At 37.8% G+C, this 15,654-nt stretch overlaps 2 protein-coding genes across 2 annotated transcripts in view; both read left to right on the top strand.

Moving 5' to 3' along the window:
• LOC146003381 (aminopeptidase N-like) overlaps positions 1-13,290 on the top strand; it is a 33,724-nt gene extending 20,434 nt beyond the window's left edge. The window contains exons 2-3 of the mRNA XM_083141662.1: positions 10,028-10,180; positions 13,257-13,290. Coding sequence (XP_082997788.1) covers positions 10,028-10,180; positions 13,257-13,290 — 187 coding nt within the window. The remainder of the gene's footprint in view (positions 1-10,027; positions 10,181-13,256) is intronic.
• Positions 13,291-13,319: 29 nt separating this feature from the next.
• Positions 13,320-14,670, top strand: LOC146003380 (puromycin-sensitive aminopeptidase-like protein). The gene is made up of 2 exons (XM_083141661.1): positions 13,320-13,515; positions 14,495-14,670. Exons 1-2 carry the CDS (start codon positions 13,320-13,322, stop codon positions 14,668-14,670), a joined length of 372 nt encoding a protein of 123 aa, XP_082997787.1.
• The last annotated feature ends 984 nt before the right edge of the window (positions 14,671-15,654 follow it).

The raw sequence follows: 15,654 nt of genomic DNA, 5'->3' as shown, positions 1-15,654 counted from the left end.
GTTATGGATGTTATGGATATGGATGTGAAGAATTGAATATTCTGTCTCTAACAGAGCTGTGTTGTTTTGATGTTATTAGGTACAAATCCCCACACAGATACAGAGCTGAGCATGGAATTGTTAGATGAGATTTGTTTGTGAAGAATAATTTCTAGATACTCAATATCCCTATCTCTAACAGAGCTGTGCTGTACCACAGACACAGAGATGTTATGGATATAAATGTGAAGAATTAAATGAAATAATATTTATACCTATATGCTCTGTCTCTAACAGAGCTGTGCTGTAGGTACAAATCCTCGCACAGACACAGAGCTGAGCATGGAACTGTTATGGAATTGTTAGATGATTTTTGTTTGAAGAATAATTTCTAGATGTTTCAATAATAATATAATTAAATCTATACTCAATATCCCTATCTCTAACAGAGCTGTGCTGGACCGGAAGTAGGCAAACCGGAAGTGGACCGGAAGTGGACCGGAAGTGGACCGGAAGTAAATATGTGTGGGTGGGTGTGGGTGTGTGTAGGTGTGTATAGGTGGGTGTGGCCTAGTTTTAAGTGTGGCCAAAAAAAATATCAAGAGGGGCATATTTTTAACAAATTTATGGACAACAATCTCACAGAAGTACCTTTTATAAGTATAGGCAAATCAATCTGAGAGGGTTCATACTTTCCGAGGGGCATTTTTTACAAAAATCTTGGATTAGACAAGGTTCCACACTTGAGCAAAAAGCTCATATGGGCATGTTGAGCTAGTTTTAAGTGTAGGCAAATCTGCTTGAGGGGGGTTCATACTTTCCTGAGTTTATCCTATATACTTTCCCACTACTACTGTACCCAAAGTTTTTAGGTAAATATTGTGAAAATTCTATCTGGTGGTGGATTATCAACCAGTCACGCAAATGAATGACTTTTTAGCTGTCGATCAAAAATAAGTTCAATGAACGTTCATTGTCAGTTTGAGATATTTCTGAGGGTCAATGGTAAAAAAATACTTGATGATCTGTTATGGAAATAGTGCTATTCTTAAACATTTTGAACGTCCGTTCAATTTAATTTCGATTTGACTCCTTTCATGATTTGTAAGTAGGGGGATAAAATATATTTACTTAATACTTTACTGCGTTATTTTTTCACCAATTACATATATATATTACAGTCAAACCCAAGGATAAATCGCAACATAAGATAGTTCTGTGTCATCATATACAAAAGTACTTTTAGGCATAGGTCTTATGTAAAATAAAATACATTAATCATGTTGTTTTTTTCTTTTCCAAAGATATTATTTAGTGGAATAATATGACAGACTTACTATTGATAATGACCATACAAAACACACCATAAAAATTGCATTCACTTTCAACTTTGTGGGTCCGGCCACCGTGGGGGAGTGGTTAGAACATCGCGCTACGACGCCAGGGCTCCTAGGTTCGAATTCCGGCTTGGGCGCGGATGACTGTGAGTGTCCATTCATCAATTTCATCAATTCATCACTCGTCCCCATCTTCGCAAATTGGCCAAAAGTGGCACAAAAAGCGAAGTAAAATGAAGCAAATCAATCAATCAATCAACTTTCTGGATATACGACAAATAACACTATGTAATGTAACACCATTTCTGTATAGGCCTAAGGAATTTTAGGCGTGCTCAGATCCTCCGATTATGGGGAGCAAGGGCCTTGATAAAAGTTAGCTTACGAAATAAAACCCTCATTCCATCTAACTGTTTTTATTACATTGATGGGCACAAAACACGGTCGTGTGTGTCCCGACGCACCTAAAATCACTTTGTTAGATGAATTTCAACTTCAGTGGCACCATTGTTCTCTGTTGGCGCTTTATTTTCCATCTCTGTCGTTCAAAGACTAATTTACGTATGAACGTGGATTAGTACCGCAAATTCAAAACAACTTCACATAATTTATTCATGTGCAATATATGGACAATTTATTCTGCAGACACATACAGATAATACAACTAAAGAATAAAATATGTGGAGGTGTTAATAAGAAATTTGCTAGTGGGAGAGTCCAATTACATAGGAAGTTATACACTACCCTTCCCCTACGTAGTTACTTGGAACTTTCGTCGGTTTGCAAATAGTATTTACTTTTATTTCTATAAAAGCATAATGTTGTTTAAGAAGGGTTATAAGATTCCTCTGCACTAAATTTCTAAGTGAGACTATTAAGCAACTTCTCCCTCACCCCCTCATTTACGCAGCGTAGGCAAAGAGTGTGAATACTTTTTTGCTGAAAATGGAAAATGAACCACAGCAAGAAACTAATGAAATACGTCTGTTTTTATGAACAGCTGCAGAATTATCTACAAACTTGTTGAAAATCACAATTTTGCTAGCTTGTACTCATTGGACAAAATACATAGAGCCAGGGACGGCGCTACAAAGAGGTTAGGGGGGGATGAAACACCCACAACAGATCTAAGCTCCCTGTAGCCCCCAGATTTTTATAGTAGCCTACGGTAGACGCCTTTCGATCGAAAATAAAAGAACTAGAAGCTAACTTACGTAATATTTTCCATTATAAAACTTCCCTTAGGGCAAGGCCATTGCAATGTTCAAGTACATTTCCTGCTTTTATAAGATCGCAAGATTATTACAACGTGTTGTACGTAAAATCGTGGTTGGAGGTAGCAGCTGCAGATCTGCATGGATCAACAACGGACATTGATTATTTAATACTTACTAAGTGATTGTTAAATCACAAGTCTCCAAACTTGCCAAACAAATTTGCAGATACTCTGCTGCCTATCTGGTAGGTGGATGTGTTCAGTGGCTGTGGGATTGCTGTTTGGTTGTTGGAGGGTCAAACGATGATGATAATACGATGCCTACGAAGCTAAATGTTAACAATTATTATCCTATGTAAATCATGTCACTATTTTTGGAACGAGTGTGAAAAAATATTTTTTTATAAGTTGGAGAAGTTGGAGGATGTTACCAATTCTATTGCGAAGGTAACACTGAGAGAACAAACATATTTTCAGTGCAAATTCACCTACACTATGAGACAAAAGCATTGACTATCAATATCATTGACCGCACTGGGCAGAAGTGATTAGTAGTGAAAATAACAACCAATAGTTTTATATGTGTTTCACATCTGATTCTTCTCCATGCAATAGTAATTGGCCAGTCGGCATAAATTATTTTCCAACGTCATAAATAATAATTTATTAACATGTAGACCTAGGCTTTCAAGGAATAAAACTGCCCAAGCTTGCTGATTTTTGCACTGAATTGCAATGTTTAGTTGCACAAACGCTAATCGGGACAAAACCTACAGCCTATAGTGGAATTCGAGCCACTTAATTAAATGTGCCTAACCGTGGATCGAACTCGTGACCCCTCGATTACAAAGCATCATTATTACCGCTAACCGAGGCGGGGAGGTTCACTTATAATCTTTATAATTCTTAACATTTAAGAGTTAGGTAGTTTCTGTAGTCTTTTAATTCCTTAATGTCGTATTTTTGCTTCTCGGATGTTTTCAATAACGATGTAACGATGAAAGGATTGAGAAAACATTGCTGACAATTATGTTCATTGCAAATACTCGAATGAGAAACTACAATCAGAAAAGCTGCCCCCGTGGCGGAGTGGCTAGCACATCGCGCTACGACGCCAGACGTCCTGGGTTCAAATCCCAGCTTGGGTTGGGTGTCTCTTCATCAATTTCATCATATCATCACTCATCCCCCATCTTCGCAATTAGCCAAAAGTGACAGAAAAGCAGAAAAGCAATGTAAAGTAAATTAATCAATCAATCACTACAAACCGGAAAATAAACTTGACGGTTCTTGAGATGTTGAACGTCCTCCAACATTCAAAAATTCATTTTTCACACCTATTCCGGAAATTGGAAACACCATTTGTAGAGGATAATGATTGTACACATTTAACTCTATATATAACCTATAGAACCAAATAACAATCTCACAGCCACTGAATAAATCCACCTACCAGGTAGGCAGCAAAATTTTATGTCAATATCGTGACAATTTTGGCGACTCATGATTTAACAATTTCTTAGTATCAAATGATCAGTGGTCATTGTTGATCCAGGCAGATAAGCAGTTGCCCTGCCCTTTCACGATTTTAGAACACATCGTAATAAGGTAACATCTTCCCGAAGTAGAAAATGTACTTGAACATTGTAATGACCTTTTATGAAAGTTTTATCGAAATGCGTCTACTGTACAATAAAACAATATTATACTCTAAAAGGAAATGGCGCAACCACAAGGAGACAGGGGGGCATTGCCCTTTTTGCATTTTTCCAACTTTGGACGGAAATCAATTATAGGGGGGGGGGCATACATTGAAGTAAAAGAAAGCAAGACTAGCAGAATCTACTAGTAGCAGGACAAAATGATACTCAAGACGGAATTAGTTTTCACGTCCATCTTGCATTATTTCTTACAGACGGCCAGGATCACCTGCAGGGGGCACAGAGGGGCAATTGTCCCCTCGACTTTAAACTTTATACAAATAAAAATACATTTCGTAAAATTTTCTTTCTCGCTTCGCTCACGGTACCTGCTTTTCTTGCAGTCTTGTCAACTTCCGAATCGTAGCTAGGAAGTAGCGGGAGTTGGTCCTTGGAGCCGAACAATCTGATTGAGAAAAAATGTAAAAGAGAATACCATGGCGTCCCATGAAATGTTTTGCGCCCTATTAAATCAATACTGTTTTCAACTTTCAAAAATTTGGATCGAAAAATTTTCTTGATCGCTTCGCTCGCAGTTTGCCAGTTGTTGCTATAACAGTTTGGTTTGGAGGAAAACGAGCGCTCACATTTCAGAGACAATTTATATAATTTTTGCTGTTGGTTTGTTAAGGGGCGGATGAATAGATTACGTAGTGTATTTAAATAATATGTTAATACCTAGGTATATATATACTGTGTATATATAATATACACACACGCGCACGAATTAACACACACACATTCATATATATATATATATATATATATATATATATATATATATATATATATATATATATCACATCAATGCAAAAAACTAAAACAGTGAGATAAAATGAGTTTTTTCTTTCCCGATCTGACTTAATTTTCAAGGTTTTTGCCCCCCCCCCCTTATCAGAGGGTCTGCGCACGCCTATGATGTTGGTACCTTCTTCTAATAATAAAAACAAGTTAAAATAACAGTAATATTAAATTAATAATATTAAAACATTAATTAATATTGTTATCACATGAATGGGAAAAGACGGCATAAGAATAGGAATATAACAGCACGTATTCATTATCTAGCTCCGAATAGTTAACATCGCTTCAATTTCTATAAAAACAACTGACCTGGCAAGGTGATTGTGAAACAGATAAGGAATTGAATATTTATTTAATAACGAGAAAGGATGTTAGATCCATTTGACGAAAAGTAAAGCTCTTAAGCATATTACTTAGGTAGTGGTTTGCATAAATCTTCTTTGATACAGTCATCCAAAGTTGTATGACCCCAATGTAATCCTTCCCTTACAATAAGTTTGACGGAAATACACCTCTCTCGATTATACGACAGATGCTAAACAAAACAAGCATATTTATATTATTTAATTTTAGTACTTCGTAAGTTTCTCGTGGAAGAGTCGGACTCCCTGGACACCCCGCCTCCCCTAAATAGTCCTTGGCTCTATTACATGTAAGTTGTATTGCGATGTTCGTCAATGTGTGTTTTTCTTCTTTCAGACACTCGGAAAAAGTGTTGTCTTGTCACTGAAACCCTCTCGGAGTTATAAACGTGCGGGCTCAAAAGAAAGGTCTGTTATGGTCAGAGTCTGACCTTCCAGGCGGGGTGGGGGGTGGGGGTGAGTAGCGGACAGGGAACCTTGTCTTCTGTTTCTTTCGACAGAGCAACCCTCCCACCAGTAAAGTCTCAATAGGTCTCCCATGCAATGGATTTTCGTTCGAAGGGGGAAATGGAATCAATATTGGTAAGACTAGGAAGAAAATTTGACATCTGTCCGGTGCTTTTTTCGAGTGACGCTGATACGGGCTCTTAATATGGCATATTGAGAGAGTATTACTTCGATTATGTCTAGGCTTCTTGTAAAATATAACATCTGGATAAAATTAGTTAACAACGAATGGATCTAATGGAATCTTATAGTTTTCTGTGACAATTATCATTACATTAATTTGGCATGTTCAAACTAAATTGACCAGGGTGCCCGTCCGTCAATCTCCAAATTTGGAAACTAAGCGCAACGCTCTTCCCTGTTAGATTGTTTGATTTCTCACCAGCACTGCCGAGAAATAATTTTCTGTTATCGCAGTGGAAACTCGAAGGAAAGGCCATCTTTCCAGGTGGTTGCCAGATCGGGCTGCGAGTCGCTTCATCTTTCCGGCCCAACTCAAGAACGGCCCCAGGGTTGTAATTCAAGGTTGGATTCTGCACGGGTGACAGTCCCCTCTCAGCGACTTTATTTCTCGCCAGCAGTTGCTAGAAATAATTCTCTGTTACAGCAGTGTAAGCCCGAATAAACCATCTTTCCAGGATGTTCCCAGCTCGGGCTGCAAGTTGCAAACTTCAAGAGAACCTGTCGTGGCATGGTATAATTGATGCCAGCACCCGGCAGTTAAATAACACCGGTCTAGATCACTCAATCGTACAGTTTTTATAAAGCCCGCATCACACGGAACTGGATTTCCAGTAGGTATGCCCTAGTTGGCGCTGGACTGGCTACCAATTTGCTAGTTTTCGCCTCACACGATACTTATCAGTAGGGAAAGGAACTTCAGGTAAATAAATGTTTTTTCTGCGATAAGATAGAGACCCTCATTTTTGCCAAAATTCTGATCATAGCCTTATATGTCAACACAGCAAATTTTATTTTACATAAAAACACATATTTTCCAGTTTTCCGTATGTAAATACATATTTTGCGAATTTTCATTTTAAATGCATAAAATCGCTCATTGACTTCATCTACCTCGAAATCCTCGAAGGAAAAATGTTTATTCTCCGCACCTCTTTCATATCGCGAGTGTTAGGTTTGTTTTGTCTTTAAGCACCCTCGCTGGCAGACTTCTGGCACCTCGCCTACGATCCTATTGGGAGAAAATAGCTGTAAGTAGCTGGGGCTGGCTACACGTAACGATAGCAAGGCTTTTTAATGAAGCAATGCAGCTATTGTGGCCGGAAGGCATAAAATTTGACAATGTTCTTCTCTTGACAGATGCTGCAGCTTACATGCAGTAGGCCTTGCTGTTAGCTACCCCAAAATGGTGCTCGTTACATGTGTGGCTCATGCGTTGCATAGAATATGTGAAAAGATAAGAGCTCTTTATCCCAATGTCGATGAACTGGTTTCAAATGGGAAGAAAGTTTTTATCAAGTCGCCTAGAAGAATAGACATTTTTAAACAAAAATGTCCTGAAGTTCCCCTTCCCCCTACACCTGTAGTTACGCGATGGGGCACTTGGTTGGATGCAGATGTTATGCCCAGAACTTTGAAAAAATTGTATCTGTTGTAAATGATCTCGACAAAAGAATTCTGCAAGAACTGTTGATGGAGCCCTCCTTAAAAGTCGAATTGGCATACATCTCAAGAAACCTGTCCTTTCTCTCCAATTCCATACGAAAGCTTGAATCGTCCGCGTATAGTAGAAACGAAACTGAAAGAATTCACTGGATCTAACGCACGAGTGCAAATGTCTAAATGTACAGAATTTTTTGGGAAAAAACAAGGTTTTCAAACTTTGTGCCAAATTGCACGTGTTTTGGAAAGTGAAGTAGAGGAAGAGGAAGCTTTGGAAAACTTCAGCGTTAGTGACATTTCGTGCTTCAAACATGCAAGAATTGTTTCTTGTGACGTGGAGCGATCTTTCTCACAATATAAGATGCTATTTAGAGATAATCGTGACAGATTTACAATGGAGAATTTGGAAACAAACTATGGTGATCCACTGCAACTCTTCCAAAAAATAGCTCACTAAGAGGTAATCATTTAGAAACTGATTTCAGGTGTTTAAAATGCATGTTATAGTTTGTTTTTGTTACCAAATGTTTTTATTTTTGTCACATATTTTCCTGTTTTTATCACATATTTTCAACATTTATGACACATAAAAAATAAATATTTCTGAGTTTTTTAGCACATAAAGTTCCGTTCCCTACTTATCAGCGTACTTGTCGATATACTTTTGTTCCCATACGAGGGAAGTTGTAATGGTGGCCGCGTGAGATGTAAACAATGTATCACTTCACATTTTTAAAAGCCGATAACTATTCAACCGAGAGGAATAACATTTCGTATAAAACGTTATTAGGTACAAAACAATGGCGCTGCTTAAATATATACTTTACAACGTTTACTGTACACGTATGGAAGAATATATTAGTTGTTTCAAATGTAAACACCGCGTACTCAGCATTGATGGTGTAACTGAACGCGCCTTTCATTCTGTATACGTTATACATTGCTGGAGCAACACTCGGAAACCACAGACAAAACCGCTCCTTTGCACACTCACAGATTATCTTCACATAGCGAAACTTTGCTCTGATTGGCTGTTCCACAGAATCCAGTCGAGGAAAGCAAGTAGCAATTAGAACATGTCCTATTCCTCCAAACCAGTCAAGCAGTCAGCCAGGCGGCCATGATTCCTACCTAGAAAGTTAATTCAGCGCCATCAGGGGTATTCCTGCTAGAAATCCAGTTCCGTGTGATATGATATGATATGATATGATTTATTTCATTCCTTTGACCATTGTACAGTGGTTGTTTTCCACACATGGTATGGAACATGATAGGGGCTTAAGTTTTACAAGCCAGTAGTTACTATCTACTAGCTACTCTAGCCAGCTGCCTTTTCCACCTCTCCACCCGTTGAGTAAACAGGAACCATGGAAGGCAGGTAGACTTCTTTTATTTCCCCACGCCCTTCTCGCATCCCATCCACGTCTCACTGGTTTCGGTAGTCTAGTCTATCACCCATAGGGACTGATAGGGGAAGTTTTCCCTCGATGCCATTTTATTTAGCCTGAAAAACTTGGGAGAGAGATTTCTGCACCCACTATACACCATAAATTTTATACATTACATTTATGATAATAGCACGATACAACCACATATTTTGAAGTCATTTTATTTATGGAAAAGTATATGTATGGACACAAAATATATGGGGCCCTTCCCGATGGGGTAGTGGTAATGTCGCTGCCTTGTAATTAAGAGGTCCCAGGTACAAGTTCAATACCCTGTCGAGGCTCGTAGTGACTATAAGTCCAGTTCTGATTAGCCTTACTGTGCATAAAGTGGACTTAAAACAACAACTCAAACAAAGCACATGGTTTGATTGATTGATTGATTTGGTGTTTTAAGTCCACTTTATGCACAGTAAGGCTAGTCGGGACTGGACCTACAGTTTAAAGTGGGATCCGAACCACTATGTACCTCCACTGGGTTCAAACCCAGGACCCCTTGATTACAAGGCAATGACGCTACCACTGCGCCATCGGGGAACAAAGCACATGGAAATGTTACAATTTTCTTCATTTTTCTCAGCACGAGGGTGTTATAAGCAAATAATAAACAAAAACCTCTGTGTCTTTCTTGTTCATTTTGGTGGCATTTATTTTAATATGCCAATCCCTCGCTTGCATGTGAGATAGCTTAATCAATACGATTGGGTGAGGATACAATCAGAAATAGAAATGCGTGCGTATGCTTAGTATTAATTTTGCGCTGAAATCATGAAACTTTGAAATCATTGTTATGAATGGGACACAGCCATTTTCTGCTTTGAAGAAGATACCTGCATACTACACATTGATTCAGGAGAGAATGGTTGTTTATGTTTTGTGGGAATACCCTGTACTTGTTAAGTGAAGGCAATACGAGGTTAAGCAGTTAGCTTAAGAATGATACTTATTTCAGTAAAAATTATTTATGCAGGTTGCACTCTAATTTATTAATATAAGAAATTATAGGCCTATTCTATTTTGTTGCATTTGTTGTATACTTGATTTTTCACAGATATTTGGCCACTACCCAGTTCCAGTCTACAGATGCGAGGAAAGCCTTTCCGTGTCTGGATGAACCTGGGTTTAAGGCTAATTTCACTGTTACGCTGGTCAGGCCTTCAGACAACTTTGTGGCACTGTCCAACATGAACCAACTGGTAAGCAAGTACTTTATATCACAAAGACAATTTTTAGAACACATAAATATCTGCAATTTTTTTTTCAATTTCTCTTCTTGAAAATAAACTCTCACTGGCTCTTTCTCTTATAAGTGCACAATGCAGCATTTTTCCTAAAAAAATTGAACTATTTGATTGATTGATTGATTTGCTTTATTTTATACTTCGGTTTTTGTGCCACTTTTGACTAATTTGCGAAGATGGGATGAGTGATGATGTGATGAAATTGATGAATGGTCACTCACAAACATCAAACACCATCGGAACCCCTGACATCATAGCACAATGTGCTAACCACTCTGCCACGGGGGCCGGCTTGAACTATTTTTGTGAGCACAAAATATATATATTTGAACTAAAATCCATTGTACGCACTGAATGGAGAACAAGAAATTAAACACCCCCCACCATTTGCACTTGAAAAAAACAACCATGGTTGTGTCACTAAGGGACCTCGTCAAGAAAAGCATCTACTCCCTTGTGTCCCTCCAGTTTTTAGAAAAAGAAATATTTTGAATGAATGAATGAATTAAGATTTTTGGATGCTTTGACACATATGATCATTTTGCACATTCAGATTACATGAGGAAAAATCCTCTTATCTAAGATCCTTGAATTTATAAATAGAGAGGAAAAAAGTCCCTTCTGAGAGGTTAGAAGTGCAAGATTGTGAAGGAGCCTCAACAGGACATAGGCCATCAATGTATAATGGAATCATATTACCAAATACCATGTGTATTCTCTATTAACTTTTGAACATCTGAGAATCAACAACAGAATCTACACAGTTACAAGTAATAGTTATTGTTATTCTGCTAGAATACAAATTAAGTGAATGTTATTCATGTTATTAACTATAAAAATAACATGCTTTCTTCTCTCTTGATGAAATTAATGATGCCAATTTCCCCTGACCCTGACTCCCATTATTATAGTCTTTATAATCGAATTGAAGTGGAACATGTTTGTCGTTTGAATGTCCTCTTGGCAAGGTTGGGAATAATAAACTTAATCTCATGTAATTGCAGAGCACAATATCACATCTATTCTTAGCATATTCCCTATTACAAGCTCAGCAAGAAATAATGTACGTACCAAGCAGAGGCGTGGCGTGCATGTAGCCACTGTTACCGCAGGTAACAGCAAAATGTAAAGAATTAAAAAGTTGTTTCAATAAAATGACAACTTTGTTAAATACCTTAATGAACACCATCGCCATCGAGTAGATATTGCCTAGGACATTTTTTCTGCAGCCGACAGAAGCGAAGAGGGAGGGCACCAATGCAAGGAAAGAGCGGGGAAGGACTTTGGGGTATAGTGTGCTATGGGGTTATTCATTTGCCTGTTAAGGGGCCCTGTTGCTGTTCAGACCTACCGGATCAGCCAGTGTTGTCACATCGGATTGGCAGAAAAGAGCTAAATCCCGCCTAAAATAGGAATACCATTTCTGTGAAGCAACTAGAGGAAGACTGCAGAGTCAAGGCTGGATTGAACTACAACTGAGACCAGTTAGGTAATAGACGAAAATATAGTTCCTTGGTGTGATTCATGATTTGGACAAACTTTGCTCCAAAATACTAAGTTGGCAACAGTAGTATGTACAGCTGGGCGCTTCCCTTCCACAAAGGAGCAGAGTTCTGTCGTCTGCTCATTGCTCACCTCACAAACGTCAAACTGACCCGAGAAAAGTGTGGTTCTTCTTCTTCCCCTTTGCACCTCATTGCAAAGAACCAGAGACAGATGAAAAATTCACAAGGGTCTACCACTATTCATTGGATTTTCGTGGTAATTCTTTCTACGAGTGTTTGTGGCTAAATCACCGTGCTGTTTGCAAAACAAGAATGAAATGAACAAATATCTAGTTCGAAGACATGTTTCCTTTACGGGGGGGGGGGGGGGGGATAACATCTAGCAGGCATCATTGTCATATTGATAGCCGGTAACACTTTTGAAAAAGTCATGCCACGCCACTGGTACCAAGGCTAAATAAGAAAGCAAGTTAATTTCCCAATGACTATACCTTCTCTACTTTCCTCCCATACATATAGTATAATATGGATATTATATGGCTTTGCCAGAAGATGTGAACCAAAGATATGACATACTAAAACTTCTATCAGATCTATGAAATTTCAATTGGTTTAAATTGTGATTTGAATTGATTTTTGTTATTTAGCATTGCTTTTCTACCACTTTTGGCTTATCCAAAGTGATGATATGATGAAATTGATGAAGGGACACTCACAAAGAACACTCATGCCCATGCCAAGATTCGAACCTCCGACCCCTGGCATCATAGCATGCTGTGATACCATTCTGCCACGGAGGTCAGCTACTTTAAATTCTGTTTTGAAACTTATTTCAATAAATTAGATGTAACAAGAGGAACTCAGATATAATGTACAGAAATATGTGTAATATTGATATAAAAAATAATAGCTTTAAACCTCCATAGTAAGGTGATGTGGTCAAAGAATACATTTAATAAATAAATCAAGTAATGTTGCTTCCCTTGTCAACCATGGTGGCAGAGTGGTTAGCATAGTGCACTACGATGCCAAGGGTCCCAGATTCGAATCCCAGCCTGGGCATGAATGTTCTTTTGAGTGTCCCTTCCTTCATCAATTGAAGACTAAAATTGGTAAACCCTGTAAGTGCCACAAGAATTCAAACACCGTTCTCCACGTTAAACTGTGAAATGTGCCATGCTTGATAATGCGGTAAACGTGAAAAGTGGCTGGTAGCCCTCTAAGTAGTTCAAAGGGTGTGTAAAAAGACAATAGTGTGAACGTTCGTATGGGCTGATGTGCTGAACGATGCGATTTCCCAACACTTTCGCTTTTGGCACTTACAATGTTTACCACTTTCAGTCCTCAATTTCATCATATCATCTCTCATCCTCATCTTTGCAATTAGCCAAAAGTGGCAGAAAAGCAAAGTAAAATAAACCAAATCAATCAAATGTTGCTTCTAATGATTGTCATTAATCTCCATGTGTGTGTATATACATATGATCAACACACTATTACAGCAAACATTAATAATTGATGCACTCTTTCACAGGAAGAAATCCCTGACTCACCAGAAAATGGCCTAACAACAGTAAAATTCAACACATCAGTCCCGATGGTCACTTATCTAGTCAGTTTCATTGTTTGTGACTTCAAGAATAAGACCACCAAAGTGAATGACGCATTCAACATAAGCGTTTATGCATCAGCGCACCAGGTTGATTACACGGACTTTGCCCTCGAAGCTGGGAAGAATGTCACATCATTCTTCATTGACTACTTTGACATTGAGTACCCCTTACCGAAGTTAGGTGAGTTAACTATAAATAGGCATTATTTTCTCTGTCCCTTTTCTATTGTTGCTAACTATTTCTACGTAGTACAACTATTTTATAACATGATTTTTATATTTTACACGAATACCATATATTGCTAGTTTCAGGTAAGTGCTAGAAGTGGCAAATGTTAGCTGGGGGGATGTGTGATTGAGCCTTGGGGTTAGCTGGCGGATGCTCCTATGGTTTAAAATGATGACAGAGGTGAAAATTTTGATAGCCATGTGAATGTCATACCCTGCATTCTCTGAACCACACGATCAGTAGAAAACTATAATAATTGAATAGTTCACATATTCATTTGATTACTTCACAGAAGGGCAGACAACAATATTGTAATTTCTGTATTATCACTGTATTTTTCACATAGTTTTTTTTACAGCTTTTGTTGTCTTATTTTCCATTGCACCAGTTTTTACTTTGATTCTAATTATGTGTGCTTGTTCAAGCATAATACATGTCGTTATGAAAGTCTGGTTCGATAAGCAGTACATAATTATGAAGAGTTAATATATCATAGATTCATATATTCTAAGATCAATTTCGAAATCATTGATTTATTTTTCTGTATATTTTTCTCTCTCTGCCACTATGAACCTTGATGAGACTTGGTTCCATATTACAACCAGTACAGTTTTTGTTCAAAGTTCACTTTATGAACAGGATAGCTAATTGGGACTGGTTCTACAGTTTAAAGTTCAATTCAAACGACTGTGTCTCCACAAGGTATTGAACCTGGGACCTCTTGATTATGGGGTAACAATATTACCACTATGCCATCGGGAACGCATGAATTACAACCAGGCTCAACGTATCCATCTGTCTTGAATTTCCTATCTTTTACTTTTGATGGAGCTTTTCTCTTCATACTCTTTCAGATATATACTAACTCTAGAATAACTTTTGTAATTTAATGTTATAAAGTAATAATAATGTTTGTTTGCATTTATTTCAGATATGATTGCAGTTCCTGACTTCCGTGCAGGAGCAATGGAGAACTGGGGCCTTATTACATACCGCGAAGCATACCTGCTGAACAACCCTTACTCTACTGCATCATCTAATCTGCAGAGAATTGCAGTTATTGTAGCACATGAACTCGCTCATATGTGGTTTGGAAATTTAAGTTAGTATTTTGAATATTTTTAACATAGGTAGCTGCTGGCATACATATAACTGTGGTACTTTACTTTTGGTTAATCACGACGATCAGGATTGGTGATGAACTGATCAAAGAACACTCACAAAGAACACCATATCCAGGCCAGAATTCAAACATGGAGCCCCTGGCATCATAGCATGCTGCGGTTACCACTCTGCCATGGAGATCGGGACAACCTACTTTTGTATATGCAGTAAATTATTTTGAAGCATTGGAGTATCAACCAGAGAGTATCGTGTAGTAAGTATCCAAATGGGGAAAATTTTCTTGCTGAAATACCACCCTGCCTATATGTCAATTGAGAATTTCATATGTAAAATTTTACAAAATGTTATTTGAAACAGAGGGTGTACTGAAAAGATCCATTCATCAGTAGAATATCAATGCATGACTTCTAATTCTAAAAGACTACTTGGTTGGAGGGCAGTGCATATCATCATGTTATGTAAGTTATTTCCACAGTTTTTAAATATTTAAGTAATTAGTTTTCAAACAAGTATTTATGATGAAACAGTTTTAATATTAAAATGTGTGCATTTTACCATCCTGTTCTGTACTGTTTTTCCTTCAGGAAAACATGAAAAATGTCCAATTTTTTGTTCTAAGAATCTGGTCACCCTATACTAAATGCACTCACTTATCACTAATTGCCTTTTGCTCTTAGGATAATTGAGGAAGAAAGAGGGAGATTAATTGCTTTATAGATATATTAAAAAAATATTCTAGAAAAAAATTATATTTGAAAAAATGCACTTGAAAAAAAAAAGAGCCCAAGAACCCTCGAGAAAATTCTGAGCAGGATAGAAAGAAGATACAAGGTGCATCCAGAAAGAAAGTTGTGATGGTGTCTGTACATGGCACTAATGGTCGGAGCCTGATGTGCATATGCAGACAGGAAGGGGTGTTATGTGGCTGTGCAATCAGTCGTAGTAGTGTGAAGGCAGTTATTTTAG

The sequence above is a fragment of the Lepisma saccharinum genome, chromosome 20 (assembly GCF_977018435.1).
Source record: "Lepisma saccharinum chromosome 20, izLepSacc3.1, whole genome shotgun sequence".
Taxonomy (NCBI): Eukaryota; Metazoa; Arthropoda; class Insecta; order Zygentoma; family Lepismatidae; genus Lepisma; species Lepisma saccharinum.
The sequence above is the reverse complement of the archived record's forward strand: the minus strand, read 5'-3'. Positions and strand labels throughout refer to the sequence as shown.

Bases quoted from the DNA above. Each gene is read 5' to 3' on its own strand.
- LOC146003380 (XM_083141661.1), top strand. From the start codon at position 13,320: ATGGTCACTTATCTAGTCAGTTTCATTGTTTGTGACTTCAAGAATAAG. The intron at 13,516-14,494 runs GTGAGTTAACTA...CATTTATTTCAG, and splicing joins GTACCCCTTACCGAAGTTAG to ATATGATTGCAGTTCCTGAC.